The 16802-nt window shown below is 38.3% G+C and overlaps 1 protein-coding gene across 3 annotated transcripts in view; it reads left to right on the top strand.

The window, feature by feature from the left end:
• Positions 1-16802, top strand: part of SLC24A2 (solute carrier family 24 member 2) — a 120292-nt gene that overhangs the window by 51719 nt on the left and 51771 nt on the right. For 2 of the 3 annotated variants that reach the window (XM_075411807.1, XM_075411805.1), the window contains exons 3-4: positions 12783-12821; positions 13915-14023. In XM_075411807.1, coding sequence (XP_075267922.1) covers positions 12783-12821; positions 13915-14023 — 148 coding nt within the window. The remainder of the gene's footprint in view (positions 1-12782; positions 12822-13914; positions 14024-16802) is intronic. The other variant, XM_075411806.1, reaches the window with a different exon arrangement.

The following is a 16802-nucleotide window of genomic DNA, read 5'->3' as shown; positions in this document are numbered from 1 at the left end:
TATCCAAGGTCTTTGGTGAAACAACCAGTCTGTCCCCGTGAAAATCTGTACTTTGCTTTTATCCGGCTGTGCCCAGAAGATTGCTAGGCATTGGCAATATTGCAATAGATTCTGTTAGTACATCAAAATCTGCTATCACGCTGGTCGATTCTGCAGTCCTTGTTTCACAGATGGCACTATTAATCCAGCAGACAGGAGCAGCTCTCGTTTATTCCCAGCCCGAACGAGCTTTCAGATAGAAATGAGACATGAAAGGGTTTGCATCCTGTTTTAGTTCCTGCTTTGCCATCCTTTAATGAGCTCAGTGAGTAGTTTATAATGTTGTCCTTACTTGCCTGTGACTCTGAATGTGGTGGAGGCCGGGAGTGAAAGCAGCGAGGCAGGTGGAGGGTGACTGAGCTGCAGTGTGACTGCTCTGGTGTTGTGTAAAGCTCTGGGTGCTGCTAATGAGAGTGGCCAGACAGTCGTTTAGCTCTTTATGGAGAAACAGTGGCACAAATCACCATAATTTGCCACAGAATTAAGAATGCAATTTTAAATGTGTATTTTTTTTAAATGGCTGTTGATGTGAGAGCTGACTAACATAAGTGGGACATAAAGTTACTCAAATGCTTTTTCCAAAAATATTCTGGCAATTGATATGGTTGGGGCAGTTGAACTCTCCAGATCCCCAACTCAGTCTGACCTTGCTTGTCAGGGTAAGGCACTGCATCTATAGCCCCCCAGTCTGCACAGCTCTGGTCATTTCAGTGTTGCGTGGCAGGGATATGTGACTTTAAACTACACCAAGGTCTCAAGAGTTTTGCATCTGGGTGTGTGCTGGGTGACTCTCCAGGCTGAGCTGGCAAAGTCCTGACGACCCGCAGGGTGGAGGAAGACCCTGACTTGTGTGACTGAAAAAAGCACTTGTCAGGCAAGATCGAGTAGAAGATGTGAAATAGGAGCACCTCCTACGGGTGAATTTAGATATAACTGCAGCTTAATAAGCGAACAGTAACATCCGAAGAGATTTTTTATTTAGTAACATGTGATGGATACTCCTTTAGTGATTCTTACAGCTGCAAATGCAGTAGAATCCTTCAGTAGACCTCTGAAGGTGGAAAACATTTGTATTGCAAAATGCTTCTTTTATTTTCATAATTTTATTTTCATTTTATTTTTCTTATTTATTTTATTTTTTTAATTTTATTTTCTGTATTTTGCTTTATATGTAACAAATTATGACACTGACATCTTGCTTCAGTGTGCTGTGGAATAAATAGCACGTCTCTTCCTGCATGCTCGACCAGGTCCTGCTCTCAATTCATTTAGTTTTGTGCTAATCCCATGGAATTAATTTGCAGTGTTGTGAAATCAGACTTTGAGCCAGGCTTTTTCTGTTCTTTTGATCTGTTGGAGGTTTACCATACCAGTGTCCCCAGTACTTGTTACTTCTTTATTTACGTTAAGATCATGATTTTAGCTGGCCTTCTTAATTTTTTTCATGTAATTGCTAAATCTCGATGAACCAGAATGAAAAGGTTTCAATAATTCAGACTCAGCTAGAATATTGAAAAATGTGAATGGTTTGAGAGGAGATTTCTATGACTGTACATAAAGGAGTTCAGTCTGGGAATGGAACACAGTTAACAGGAATTGGACAGTAACAGTCCTTATGATTCTTTCCCATGCAGTAAGCACAGTTTTGAATTAAAAGGGAAAAAATATGGGAATGTAAAAAGCACTCTTCAGATATTGCCATAGACATCCAGAACAGGACTGCAGGAGTACTATTTATGAAGCTTATTAAAAATGTATATGCAGAGAGATAGCTACAGTAAAATTGCCAGTAAAACAAACAGACTAAGGGAGTTTTAATCTGTGTTTCTTCTCGTTCTGGCCACACAGTGCTTTATAAATGGAAAGATGATATTTCATTTGTTCTCTCTGACTCCCTTGGTCAGCATTGTAAGCACAAAAGCTGGATAACATAAAAGACCATGTATAGAGCACAAGATAATAAAAAGTGGCTTAAATTCATAAAATCCTGATTGGAGCCTCACAAGCTCCCACATGAGAGAGCCATGTTTATTGATAGTTTAGCTTGATAGAGGCTGCAGTTTCCTGAAGGTCAAGTGAATATTGTGAAGAGAATCATGTGTGCATTGTTTACTGAAGTTTTTACAGGCTTGCAGAATGATTGCAGAGTCATGTCAAAACAGAAAAGTGTAGATTCGTAGCAATAGGAATTTTCTATAGAACCAAATGCTAGCTTGTGAATTACTTCCAGACAGCTGAAGACTGCAAAGCACGTAATTATTTTTGGCTTACCTTATCTTACACTTTTCTTTATATGGCTGTTTAAGATGTATTAAAAGTTTATGCTAGGGAACTAGGTTGTTCCCTCTTGCAACAACCAGATTTTTGTAGATCCGGCAGTATGTGCATTACCTGAAAACAGGGATTTACATTGGGATGTCATTAAAGCCAAAAACATGCCAGCCGAGAATGGAGCCACGGGAACTGGACTTTGGCTGTTAAATAATCAGCAAGTATTTATGCTGAGGCTCAGAAAGTATTCATCATTGTTTTAATGGAATTCACACGCAATATATTTCATTATGAGGACCCAGCGTTGCTGTGCAAGTCCAAGTCTTGTTTTCATATCCCCTCTGTCATGGTGAGACTTCATTTAATGCAAGGGCGTAATTTTTGTTAAAGGCTTTCCCCAGTCCTTCCCTTTCTTGTGCCTTTTACAGTGAAGAAAGCCTAGGTGGAGCTGCACAGTATTGAAATCAGTGGGGTGTAACATCCCTCTCCTTGGTGAAGGCAGATAGTAATGATTGTACTTCTTAATGAAAGCAGATAGCTGAAACGGCAGGAGCATCCATCTCAGATGAAGAAATATGCCATTGCCTGAAACAGAGTTGTTTGTGGTGGACTAGATGTCCATGGGCATGGAGTGATGTGTCTGCCAAAGAGACGGGAGAAAAGGCAGCAGGAACGTCCAAGACGTGAAGAAAAAAGCACAGGTTCTGGGAGAAAAATCATGAGAGGAAAAGATGGGAGCAGACTGAGCATTTGGGTAGCAACTGTTGGCTAAATAGAGGGTTACACGTGGGAGTAATGGCGTGGCTGCCTGCTTATGACTCCTACAGTGCATAGAGAAACCAGACTTCAAAGTTTTTTGTAGTGGAATGGGATTACATAAAAGATGGATGGAGTTACTGCGAGTTTCTCTCTCTAATTGAAAGACCTTGCAGATTGTGATTTTGGCTGGTGTCCAAAATAACATATCTCAGCAAAAGTCTCTGAGAAATCTCATGATTTACAATGAATCTCACCTGGCAGCTTGGAGGTAAAGAAGTGCTTTTGTCTTAGGCTGCAAATGGGAAAGAGAGGTGGTAAGCAGATATGAGCCTGAGATAAGGCTGCTAGCTGCTTAGGCTGCCACCCTCACTACTTCACCATGAACTCTCTCATGTTTTCTTGTAGCTATGGTCTCCTACTATGCCCTTCCATGATTCAGTCCTTCCTAACTCCAGAGCATCTGTTACCCCTGCTCCCTTATTCTCTTTGATCACAGCGGGAATTCTCCTTGGAGCTGTACATTTACCTTAAATAGCAGGAAGCTATTCTGGGAGGACCAGGCTTTGCAGAGGAGAGCAACAGAGCCATTGCTTCTGCTTTATGTGTGACAATGAGTTATGTGCAGGCATCTGGTTCATAGCTGCAAAGACAAATCAGTAGTATGAAGGCAGTGTGAAACAGCAGACTGATGAAGGAAGGTGAGCACAAAGGTTTTCTGTCTATGCTTTGCTATGCCCTGTAGGACATAATTCCCCAAATGAGGTGTCCAAACAAAGAGACCCAAAATGGGGGAGGTCTGGTTTAATTTCTTAATGTTGTTACTCTGTATTTAGGAGCTGTGCCATTCAGATTTTTCTGCCTCAGTTTCATCTCTTGGCTCCAAAGGAGTTAAAAGTAACCTGGCACGTGTGTGCTGCAGATTCTGCAGAATACAAGCCTGGTGATCTCCAGAATCCCAGCATATGGAGATGCTCTTGGTTTCAGAGCCACAGGTACTCACTTTCATCTTAACACAAAGCAGAACATTATAGAAAAATTGTTAAAAAGCTGGAGGAATTGGAGTAAGACAGAAGGTGATGTGGTCCTTTTTTTCTTTACCTGGTGTGAAGAAGACAATTTGGTTTGCTTTATGGTTGTAGATGAAATTTGGAAATTCAGACTTGCTTTTCTCTCCAGAGCTCTATCAGGCTCACCGGCAGTACAGTGCTAGTGTCTTGTCTTCAGGTTGTCCTGTGAAATTTCTTTTTTCTGTTTCTTCTTAACAGTTTTTCTCCCTATCATTTCTTACATCCTCACCGGGCACAAGACAAACCCTTAGATGGCATTAGCAGGTTTCAGGTGATCAGAAAGACCTAGGAGGCAGTGGTGAAAATAGCTGAAAATGGTTATCTGAAGGATGAATATGGAGGCCAGTGGTATTCATTATCAGTTATAAAGACAGTGAGCCTGAAACACTGTTGATTCAAATATGCAAAATTAAGGTATTTGCTTTTAGTAATGCTTTGCTTTGCCTCAGACTTAATGTATAGTTTCCCATTTTAAAACTGAGAAAGTGTTAATTCAGTTAATAGGTGAATAAAAAAATAAAACCAACATCTTTTCACTGGTTTTCCTTTTAGAATGTTCAAGAAGTCTAACATCCTATTGGATGTAAAAAGTACAAGTGTTTTGTGTGCTCTGATTCCATTGATTGTAATATAATCTTGTAAACCCATAGTCTCAGAGCTGTTAGAGACATAAATAGTAAAAAAATTTAAAAAAAAGTTTTGTGTTTGTTAGCTAGCAAACATAAAGGTACATACAACAACAAACACAGAGGTACATTTTGATCCTTTGCCTGTAGGTATGGGAGATCCTGCTCTCAGAAGAGTTCTGCCGTGGCTTATTGCAATGAACATGTATGTTGTGCTCAGTAGAAAATGCAAAACCCGAAGAGCACAGTTAATTGCTGAAGAGACAGCAGTTGTATCCGGCAACCTGCCCCTAAAGCAATCAGCCCTCTCGTCAGAATAAAGTTCTTTGCAAACAATGGCTCTATTCCTAGTTTATAGATGGGGAAATGGAGGAATGGAAGCCAACTGCTAGAAGTTGCCTATTAGGCTGGTGTAAAACTGACACCCAGAGTCCTGCAGCCTAGAGCTCCAAGTGAATGAGGATTTTATGTTTTGAAGCACAGTTATTTGAAACTTTAGTACCTTAAGCATCATCCTAACTGTTTTGGTGATGCTTTCCTTTCTCCCTGCTCCCTCGTTTATAGAATGTGTGAGGCAGACCACTTTGAAGGTTATTACTGTTTCATGGAAATGGTAGTCCCATGGGATAGGTACAGCATGCCAAGGCTTTCCCTTTGTCTCATTTAAGGGCCAGCATTCTACCTTCTATTCTCTGTCCCATTCTGACACTGTGGGAAACATCAACTATTAGCAATACTCAGCTAGCTTTATCAATATCGTTCATTATTTTATAGGCTCCTCTCACATTTGATTGCATTTTTCTTCACAGTCGGTATCCTGAGAGCTAGATCTGACCTGAGTTTCTGCCAGCTGACAGTAAAGTCAACAGAGATGCTGGTGACAAAAAGTCACCTGAAGGAGAAAGGCAGCTGTGAAATGAGACAGAGAAGTGAGCAGTGCTTGGTGGAAAGGGGACATGACAAGGACAGCTGAGGATGCACTGATTCAGCATTTCCTCCCTACAGGGTATGCAGGCTGGGTTCTTCTCTGCAGCTGGAGCTGCCCACGTCCTTCAGGTTCTCCAGGGTGTTGGAGGCGGAGAAGCAGTGAAACTGAAGCCTTTTCGCCCTTGTGATGAATCCTCTGCAATGTACAGCCAACTTACTGCAATGAGATTTATTTGGTAGCTGCAAATCGGCAGAGCATCAGCAAGTGCTAAGATTTGTTGGACATCGTTGTCCTCTCTGGGAATTATTGTGACTTCTTCTAAGGCAAACTCTAAAACCTCCATAATCTGTAGCAGATCCTTTGTGTATTTAGGTAAGCAGAAGTCCTACAAAATGCTTTTTTGCTGGCTTCTTACTAAGCTGTTCACGTTTGATTGAGTTGTAAGAAATGAAGAACAGGCATCTCCTGTTAGTATTCTCTATGACGTAGTTGGAGTTCAGCTGGAACTTCCCAGCCCCCTGCCCAGAATTTGCAGCTTGTTTCGTGGGTGATTTTAATTCAGACATGTTTTAAATTTTGAGAATTTAATCTTGGAACACTCACTAATACTTTCCCATGTAATTTTGTTGAGGAAGTAGCAGCATATTTAAAACTTTAAATGCAGGTATTTTAGAGCTAGCCACATAAATCCATACTGAAGTACTTTAACTGTTACTTGTGAACAAATTTTTTGTGTGCATGAGTATCTAATGACCTCTGTAAGTGCCTAGCTTTGGTTTTTGGGATTTGGTTTTTTTTTTGACAGATTTTTTTGTCCCCCTGAATGTTACATAGACATACAGAGCTACAGTGCTGATTTATATCATTTAAAAAATAACAAAAAGTGACTTCATTGACAAGTCTTGAAGTGAGGGTGAGAGGACAACTTAAAACTGCATAATTACTTCTGACACTAAGGTGATTAAAAACTCATCAAGTCTTTAAGCTTGAGCTATTGCATTGCCATCCTAAGCCAGAGATACCTGACTTTAAGCAAGTTCACAGAAGGTAAGAGACATGGGGCAGACTCTGACTTTCTTTTACGTGTTGAATAGCTAAATATCATATGATTGGTCCTACAAGCTGACTGGAAGAGTCCTATTTCATAAAATGGTGTGCATAAAAACCTGGAATTAAATCAGTTGACCTAACATTAGCGTGTGATTTAGCAGCTAATACCTTAAACCATCCTTTTGTCACTGCTCAAATCAGCTAAGGTGCATCTCTTCTGAACATTTATGAAGATTCACTGTGTTTATGCACATTGGGTAATTGCATGAACAGACTGAAAGCCGTTCTGCTTTGCTTACGGGTACAACTTTCACACTAGGTGCCTGTAAACAACCAAGCGTAAATGCAGCCAGGTATCCCGATTTGATGGTCCAGCTCAATGTCTTTGAAAGTTCAATCTTAATTTAATAAATTCTTCATTTTGATGAGTAAAGCAAGCTTACAACCTCAGTTTAATTTTGGATATGGTTCTTGTGAACCATATTTATTTTCTTCACCAGAAGTTTGCTTCTTCAGGTAGACTCCCTGTTTTACTTTACTTTTAGGTAAGAATGATGAAGCAAGAAGGCAGGCAAAGTGAAAGGGAATTTTTGTTTATTTTTCTACAGTGTGCTTACTAAAGCTTTTTCATCCTCGGTTTTAAATAAGATCCAAAGTTCTGTACTCAGTGTTAGTTCACAGTGTGGATCCAGGTAGATCTACTAAGCAGTAATATGTAAGTTAAAATGTAAGTTAAAATCCTTACCATCAGTTTACTGTAGCTTAAATGTGGAAATATTCCCCTACAGCCACTTGCAGCCTCTGTATGTAATGAATCGAGAGAGTGGGGTGATAAGATGTGTCACCTTCAGTTAGGAAGCTGTACTGGCCCCATTGTAGCAGAGCTTCTGTAGACTACGGTGGTGATGGTGAACTTTTATTTCCATGAATACCTAGAAGAATTTTAGTAGAAGTATATTGAGACCACTAAGACTTGCACTTTTAAGCTTCCTGCCAATGATACAAAGCCTGCCCATTAAGCAAGCAAGGGTTATAACATGGGATTGTTTGGAGATAGTCACAGATAGGAGGTCTAATGGATTCTAATTTGGTAGAATCCAAAGATGTACATATTAAGAGAACTAGATAAAATAGTACCTTACTTCAGTTTTTTGTTCCGTCACTGAACTCATGAGGCTTATTTATGCAATCTGTCTAGCTGAGTTTGTTATTTTGAATTTTAGTTATGCATTAGCCTAACATCATATAATTTCAAATAAATGCAGAACAGTTTTATTCCAAGTACATTACTAGCACTCCTCAGGATACTGATTTTTAGAAATTATCTAGACCCTCTTAAGTTAACTAGAGTGACTTCAATGGCTGCCTTTGAAATGCATCTAGTTTTTCTGCAGTTCAGTTTAACAAAAAACCCACAGACCTTAAGCATGTCTTGCAAAGTTTAGAGAGCCCTGTGCACTGAGAAAACATCACCTGTAATTTACTTCAGGACTGACAAGCAGCGGCTCACTGATAGGTATAAAATTGCAGAGTCCAGATGCCACTGTTGAAAACAGGCGTGAGAGAGAGTAGCAGAACTCCTTCACTATAAAACATCTTGAGACAATTTAGGAAAACTCTATCTGGGCTCATATTCTGCAGTAATTAGGGACACCATATTGCATTCAGCACCACACTGCCAGCCACCAAACATCATGAACTTTCATTACTCCCACAAAAGCTGTTTAAAAAAAACCCAGCTTTTTAGTTATTACAGTTGGAAAAGATTTTGCGGGCAGGTAAGAGATGGGAACCCACGCTGTAGAAAGGATATTGAAATCCAGTTATCCAGTTACATTTTTACATGCTATTGCTTAATAGACTGCTCTTCTCATGTCAGGAGAAGGGGCCGGGCAGCCCAGTTCACTAATTATATCAGGCTATTGAACCTGTAACATGGAAACTTCAACTAAAGCAGCTACTCTGAGAGATGCAGGCAGTCAGCAATTTGATTCTGGTTTTGAAATACACAATCTAAAAGATGATTCAAGTTACTAGCCATCTTTTATTAATGAAGATATTCTGTATCAAATACCTAGAGCTTTTTATAGAATCTGCTCCTCATTTGACTGTCACGATGCCCATTATTTTAAAGGAAAGCATGAGGAGGTTCACCGCATAGTTACTGAGGAATCATCTCTTGCATGAATTACTTCAGGAGCCTGTTTCTCAAGAGCACGCATTCCCAAACAAGGCAAGGAACATGTCAGGCTTAGTCACAGACGAATTTACATCACTTAGAAAAAGAGATAGGTGAAAAGGATACCAAAGACCATTTCTTCATAGCAAGTAGATGTTTTCTTCCTGAAATATAATGTTTTAAGACTTTTAGCACAGGTGGAGCAAGCTTGAATACATAATCACCGATACAGGCAGGAGAATGAACAAACTTTTAGGTACTGCCATGGCATACAGGAGAACCACGAAATATTTTGGTGAATTCTCTAAAAAAAAATAGTGAACTGTCCCATAATTAATCTTTTTATTACTTCCAGAAAAAGCATAGTAAGGGGTTGTGCCCCAGATACTTTTGAATAAGAGAGTGTACTAGAATACATTATTTTTGTTTTGCAGAACTGTAATAAATTCATGTTTTTAAAGGACTTGTAACATGCAATTTCACAAGACAGTTTTTTACCAGTAATTCCTTCAGAAATACATGTAATGCACCGATGACATGGGATTTCCATCTCTTTCTGATCCTGAGGCAACTAATATGCAATGGTTGCCATGATTTAAGAGCAAATTTATCTGTACAGAAAATGTGTCTTTTCTTTAAGGAAATCACTATTGAGTATGTCCAAAAATACAGTATTCACTCCCAGTGCAAAGAAACACAACCATTTTAACCTTGGACCAGTTTTTAAGGATTATCTTAAATGAAGAGGTTGTATAAAATATCTGAATACGAAATATTTCTACAAGGGAAAAATGTTAGTTTGGAACACTTTGCCATGCAGTGTGTGATACCCAAATTACATAGCAATGAAAGTGTAAGTGCAAAACTTACTGTAAACAATAGGAAAATAGTTTAATTTACCATCCTACTGGGGACAGAATGCCATCAAATACATAATGTAAACAACAACACCACAACTGAATTTTTCACTGCCATAGTTTAAAACAATATTTTAAGGTGTTATTATTGTTAATCCAGGAGATAATCCAGGGATTGTAAGTATTTTGTATCACCTAACTGCCAAACCATTGTTTACATTCATGTTTTTACCAATGTGGAGGCATTTCTGCCTTAAAAATCTATTTCTATTCCAGTCTTCAATGTTTCTTCTAGGATTGAACTTGACTTGCAAGTTAAGCTCAGAAACAATTGCGTAACTAATCATGTGGAAAAAACAATTAGAAAAATCTGTTTCACGGTGTTATATCCCATTCTGCACTGACAAAGAATTAAATTATTTCAGATGTGTTTTTCACTTTTATTTCCTTAATGTATATGGAAAATGTATTTCATTATTCTTTCTAACATAATTGTCTTCTGCAAATTAAATTATGTGGTACAAATTACCATCTAGTTGTTTTTATACATTCAAGCAGCTTCATCCCATTCACTTTGAAGTAAATGGCAGTGTTTCCTTCAACATGAGGTGGTTTTTTTTCAGGAATGCCCTCATATTAAGCCTGGAGCGTGCTCAGTGTTTTTGAGGTATGCTGAATGCTCTCAACTCCTCTTGGCCATAAGAAAAGTGACATTCTTCAGGCCTTTATCTGATAGAACAAGACAAATTACTCAGATCTAGCGATTATATATTCTCGTGTCTTTCAACATTAAAATTAAGAAACAAATTTCCTATCTTCAAAAGTTCAAAGCACCAAATAATATCTTTTTTACTTTTATTAAAGTTCCAGTTCTGAACATGCATCCACATCTCACAAATTTTACTTCTGCAGCTATACCCACTGATATTTAGGACCTGACTGTCCTCAATCACTCCTTTGGAGACAAGAAGAACTTTTCCTGGTGTCATGGTTTAACCCAGACTAGCAACTATGCACTGGACAGCGGCTTGCTTGCCCCTCCCCTTCCATCTCAGTGGGATGGGGGGAGAAGAGCACAAAAGGGAAAACCAGTGGGTTGAGATAGAAATGGTTTAATAGGAATAGCAAAATGATACTAATATACTACTAATAAAATACTACTAATAACATATAAAATAAAATGCAGTTCCTCATGAACTAGCTATGAGAAAGAAAAGTTTCTAACTGCAAGAAGGCAATTAACTCGATTTTAGTCAAACCACCACACCTGGCTTGTCCTTTTTGCTTTCTTGCAAATTTTGCTGCAAGATAAATTTTCTGTCCCATGAAGGTGCCTCAAAGTATGTATAAATCATGGATTTGCAAGTGTGTGTGTGGATTTCTATCTGAAAGAGCATGTGTATGTGTACTATATACACACACACATTATGCAAAAATTTTCAAAGATGCATCCACTGTTTTAATGATATTTTAGATTCATGGATTTTGTATTTTCTTTTTCTTTCCTGTTCTTTCCACGCTGTTAAAAGTTCTTTCCATGACGGTTGTCTTCAACAGAGGCATAAAACTTGTTTTTCCTAACCATTTCTTACACCAGGGCAGTCTAATTTCAGAGGTGACAGGTAGTTCCTTTGTCAGAACAAAGATCTTTTCTTTGCCTCATTATCTCTTCTTCAAGTTAATATTAACAGCTGTGGGGGTACATCTCTGACAGATAGTTCAGTTCTGGTTATTCTTTTACTTATTACGGAACAGAAAGAATCTGCTCTATTATCAATAATGTGTTCACTCGTAACTGCTTGCCTTCCACTTCACCTTTAAGGTTAATTCACTAACTCTAAGGGTGTGTCCTGAAAGTTAGTGTTGATATGTGTCCAAATACTGGGTTTCATTTCAATGGGGAGATTGTTCCTTAGAACAGTTGCTGTGTAATTTGTTTTCTATGTAATGCACCAGACAAGAGCCTTGAGATGGAGGAAATTATTTATATGCCAGCTTATGGGGAAGTGGCATGATCAAATACGAATGAATGTGAAACAGCTGGAGTTTGCACTGTGTTCTATTTTAATTAGTACTTAATGACTGGAGTTTCATATTTCATGTATACTGGTGTTAACCTTCCTTCCTCAGGATAAGCAGAATGACTAGAAAAATAACATGAGTTTATCACACAGCTTTCAAGATATCACAGGAACATGTACCATGACAAAAGTTCTGTGTTCCTGTTTAACACAAGTGTTAGTTCTATTAAAGAAACAAACAAAAATTGGGTCTACAAATAGATACGAATTTTTGCATTTGCTTGTTTTAAGTGCAAATTCTGTTATTCCTCAGAAGTATCTCTTGGTGATGTGTTCTGCTGCTGTTGTCCTAAGGATAGGACACAGGAACACAAACCATCTCTAAGAAACATTATGTTTTTGGAAGTATTAATTACCTTCAAAAATCCATCCAGAGTCTCATTTTCCTTCGTGGCAAGGCTGTATGTGCCATGTTACCTGCCCTAAACCACAGCTGCCAGTATGCTGGGAGTGGTTAAACTGAAACAATTTTTTTCATTACCTTGCCTAGTCCCTTCCTGCAAAATACCAAGATAATGATACTCCTTTTTAGTCTTTTCATTGAACAATTGGTCAATCACGAGTTTCTTATTGCTTTTAGTTTTGCAGTCCTCACTCTCTCAAACTGGGTGATGTGCAGGGAGTTTGCCTCCCTGTGTAATTTGTAGGAAATGAACACTGGGACCTGCAGCCCAGCTGCTGTGTACCAGGCCCTGAAATGACAACAGTTCCTGTCCAAGAAACTGACAAGAATAAAAGACCCCTGCAATACTGGAGCGTGAATTTACTCTGATTTAGTTGATCACTAGAATGCTTTAATTTGAGTGGTTCAAAAACGTATCACAACAGCATTTGTAGAGTCAGGCATCTGTGGTATTTTACTGCATTTCTGTTTTGTGAATGCTCCATCTGACACTTCTTTTTGTTCTTTTTCCCATTCATGCAGTCACCTAATGCTGGCGACAAGGATGACCAAACACTGACGGTAGGCAGCAATTAGTATGTGCCTGAGCATTTGTTTTTCAGGAGGGTAGGGAGGCAAGCCTTACTTTGGTCTGGCACACATCAGCATTTTTCTAAATTACTGGCATTTCTTTCCCCCTCCTATGCTGCTATAGAATTTAGATAATTTGTTTCCAGTGATAAAGCGGTGAATTAATTTTGTTGTTCAGTTTCTATAATTTTTCATTTAGTATTTGTATGACACCAAAGATTAATCCATGTATGATGTATTATTGCAAAATACTATTTTCTTCAGGGTTGTTTTTTCCCCCTAATTGGATTTCGGGGTCTTATTAGTCAGCAGTCTGTTGGCTCTGATTATCCTTTTTATCGAAACAAGCAGACAGCCATCCACAAAGCAGTCTTACTCTATGGGATATATTAAATGCATGGATTATTGTACTAGACAATGACATGGAGAAAAGAACCTCAGAATATGTTTTAAATTTCTTTAAAAGCATCTAAAAGATGGTTGTAGGTCAGCTCCATTGCTGTAGGTGTCTGCACTGCCTTACCACACTTGCAAACATTTTTTTGCAATCGGTACTTAACGGATTGAACCAAAGCAAGGAGTATGTTTCACTCTGACTGAGCTTGAAGATTTTGTCATTAAAAAAGAGTACTCTTGGCCCTTCTTCTCCATGAGTTTGATAATATGTGTATTTGCAATGTACCAAGGCAAGAAAAATTAGAACTTTCTTCAGGGATTCAACCACAAGGTTCTGCAAAGAATTCCACAGAATTCTTCCTGATGCAAGTAAGAGGTTTTTATTTTCTGAACATTTTAATAGTTTTTACAGAGAAGGATTCTTTTTTTCTCTGCTCTTTACTTGAGCCCTTGGAGACTCCTAGCTAATCTGATGATCCATCCCCTCCAGATAAATTGTCTATAAATATGGCAATGTATAGACTGTGTAGTTTAATATAATCTGCTATATAGGTAATATTTGAATATATGAATATTTGAAAGTGTTTCACTGTGTAGTGAAATGTGAGGTTATTTCATAGTGTTTCAGACCAGTTTCCACACAAACAACAAAAAAACCCTAAATTCTTTCCCTTATTTTTCCACCTAGACCAAGCCACGGCTCCAGCGGGGAGGAAGCTCTGCATCTCTCCACAACAGTCTAATGAGGAACAGCATCTTCCAACTTATGATTCACACACTTGACCCGCTTGCTGAAGGTATTCCTATTAATTTTCTTTTTTTTTTTACGAAGGCAAAAAAATACTTTCCTTTTTCCCTGCTCCCTATGAGGCTATTTTTTGCATTTTTATTGTTTTCACCAGTCCTTTCTGAATGTGTCTGAATTTTCTGAGAGAGTTTTATGCTCTTGTGGCATGGTATACATACTCCCACCAAGACTTGCAACTTAAGAAATGCGTTCATTGAAGTGCTAACTAAAACTGATCGCTTGGTTGATACATATCATAAGTACTGTTTTGCTTTGCCTCTGGCTTCAGCAGCAATTTAAAAGTTACAAAGTCTCTATCCTGTTCTACTTTTCTAGAGGTTTTTTTTGTTTTCTTTGCTGGTTATGATTTTAGTACATCAGAAAGAAAAGCCAAAATGGTGGGTAATTTTTCATATGGAATATAGAAAATAATGAGACTCTGCTGGTTTGACTTTGCGTGGTTTAATGCTGACATGAGAAAAAATGCAACAAACATCCCTCTGTGTTACATGCATGTTGAAAGTTTGCTTGCTTTATCCAAGTGTGGTGTAATTTTTTTTTTTCGTTGAGAAGTTAGCAGGAAGACCGTGGTAGCTTTGGTCTGCGAAGTTGCCAGGAAACCCACAATCACTTTGCAATTGTGAGGTGATTTGAACCTCAGCTTCTGATAGACTTCCAAACAAATTCAAGGCCAGGTGTTTATTTGGTGAATGTGTGTCTGTAGGACTTTTCTTGCTGTAGTAATACATGTCTTGAGAAATAGCACTTGTAAAGGAATTGTGAGGGACTAAAAAGATCTAAAATATTACTGACAGGGAGACCTTCCAAACTTCAGTGAACAAAAAGTATATGTAGCACTTCCTTGCATTTGAATTCCTTTATGTTTGTCATTGCAACATTGCATATAGCTTTTTAAATTGCTCTGTATCTCTTGGGCAAGGGAAATCTTTTCCATTTCTCTCTTCAAAAGCTGAAGCTGACACTCATTTTGTCAACACAAGTGCAACTTTAGTCCCTGCAATCTCCGCACCATTATTTCTACACTGATCATGATTCACATCACATCTCTCTTTGGTTAATGCTGCACTATTCAATGACAAAATCTGTTGCCTGTTAGAGTGGAGTCATCAACAGACTGTGCCCAGTCTACTCCCATTCAGTGCTGAAGAAGGACAGAAGAAATTTATTGCAGCTATACATTTTACTTCCTTTATTTGCATCACTACAGCAGGTGAGAAGGCTTTCTAACTGCTGCACCAAGTCTCATCTTTACCCACCTGGAAGCCAAGCTTCTCACTCTGCTGGAAGAATAAAAGACTTCCAATCTCAATTTGTCACTTTTTAATGAAGAATTACAGTTTTTCTTTACAATCCTTTGCACTTCTCTTTTCTCCTAAAGCAAAGCTCCTGGGCCACGAATGCATCTGTGGTGTCTCAAATAGTGCTAACACACACAAAAATAACGATCATCTGAAACAGTAAATAGACTTCAAAAAGTACTTTTTGAAAATAAGAGAGAACAAAACAGGTTGGGGAGAGCTCATTAGCAGGGACAGAACCATTGTGACGAATTGAAGACCACAGCAAAGCTAGAAATGTTGACTGGACTTCAGTTAGAACTTAATGAAGATTCAGAAATAAGATCAGCTCTCAGGTATTTTTCCATTGCTCAACCTTATTTCACGTGTTTCCTAGGCGTAGCTTGTTCAGCGTTCAGACCTTTTCTCACCACTTTTCCCCTGTAGCAAGCTTGCATCAGGTATTGTGATCCAGAGGCTTTCCCCTTCATGACAGCGTAGGAAAAAAGGGTTTTGAAATCTGAAATCCATCTTGGGAGACACAGAAGTCCAGCACTTTCGAAAATTAGGTATTATAATGAAGTTTATCAGGTAACTCGATGCTATTCTTCATTATGTCAGTAAAACACTTCAGATCAATGTGGACTGACAGAGATGGTTGAAACAGATAAATCTTATTTAAATTACTCCAGTAACATTTTCTTCAGAGTTTCTTTGCTCATAATACTTTACTGTTTGTTTGATTTTTTCCCTCTCCAAACTCTTCTATTTGTCCTGGAATTAATGTTCTTCAAAAAAAATGGAATATAAAGGTCTTGTGGCTTTAAATAAATGGAAGGCAGTAACCACATATAAGATTCATTAAAAATGGCACGCTGAGTGGGAGTCCCCCATTTACAAGGGAAAAAAAAGTCTAGCTACATTTGCAGTAAATATTGCATTTTAATGCACAACTTCCACAAAGAAATGGCCAAGAAGACACTGAAAAATAGCCTATGTATGTGCAGACATCTAAGTTAATATCAAAGAAGTGAATATTTCAAATTTGCATTGATGTCAGAAAATTCAAATTTTAATTAATGAGAGCACAGAAGTGCCAATATAGGAATTAAATTCAATAAATATTTTTCATGTGGAACTCTGGTTTTATTTTTTTTGCAAATAGCCCAGATGTGTAGGAGAAATGTGAAAAAAATCCACCCACTTTTCTGTCACACGTTATGCTCATTAACCTTTTCCGAAGCACCACTTCATTTGTAGGCAGGCTTGGCTTTCAAGATCTTTTGCACTGCAGGCAGTTTGGAAGGCAGACACAGGGAGTACCGGGTATCTCCACTGAACACTCATATTGTTTCTTGAGGTGTTGAGCTTTTAAGTGTCCACATTCATTATTCTGTATTCAGATAATTTTGCAAAGCTCCATAAAATAAAAAGTATTTTAGTTGGATGTAAATACTGTGGCTGACCAAGGTAGGTAATAAATTAGTTACC

Source organism: Opisthocomus hoazin, chromosome Z (assembly GCF_030867145.1).
Source record: "Opisthocomus hoazin isolate bOpiHoa1 chromosome Z, bOpiHoa1.hap1, whole genome shotgun sequence".
In the NCBI taxonomy this organism is placed as follows: domain Eukaryota; kingdom Metazoa; phylum Chordata; class Aves; order Opisthocomiformes; family Opisthocomidae; genus Opisthocomus; species Opisthocomus hoazin.
This window is presented reverse-complemented; position numbering and strand designations above follow the sequence as displayed.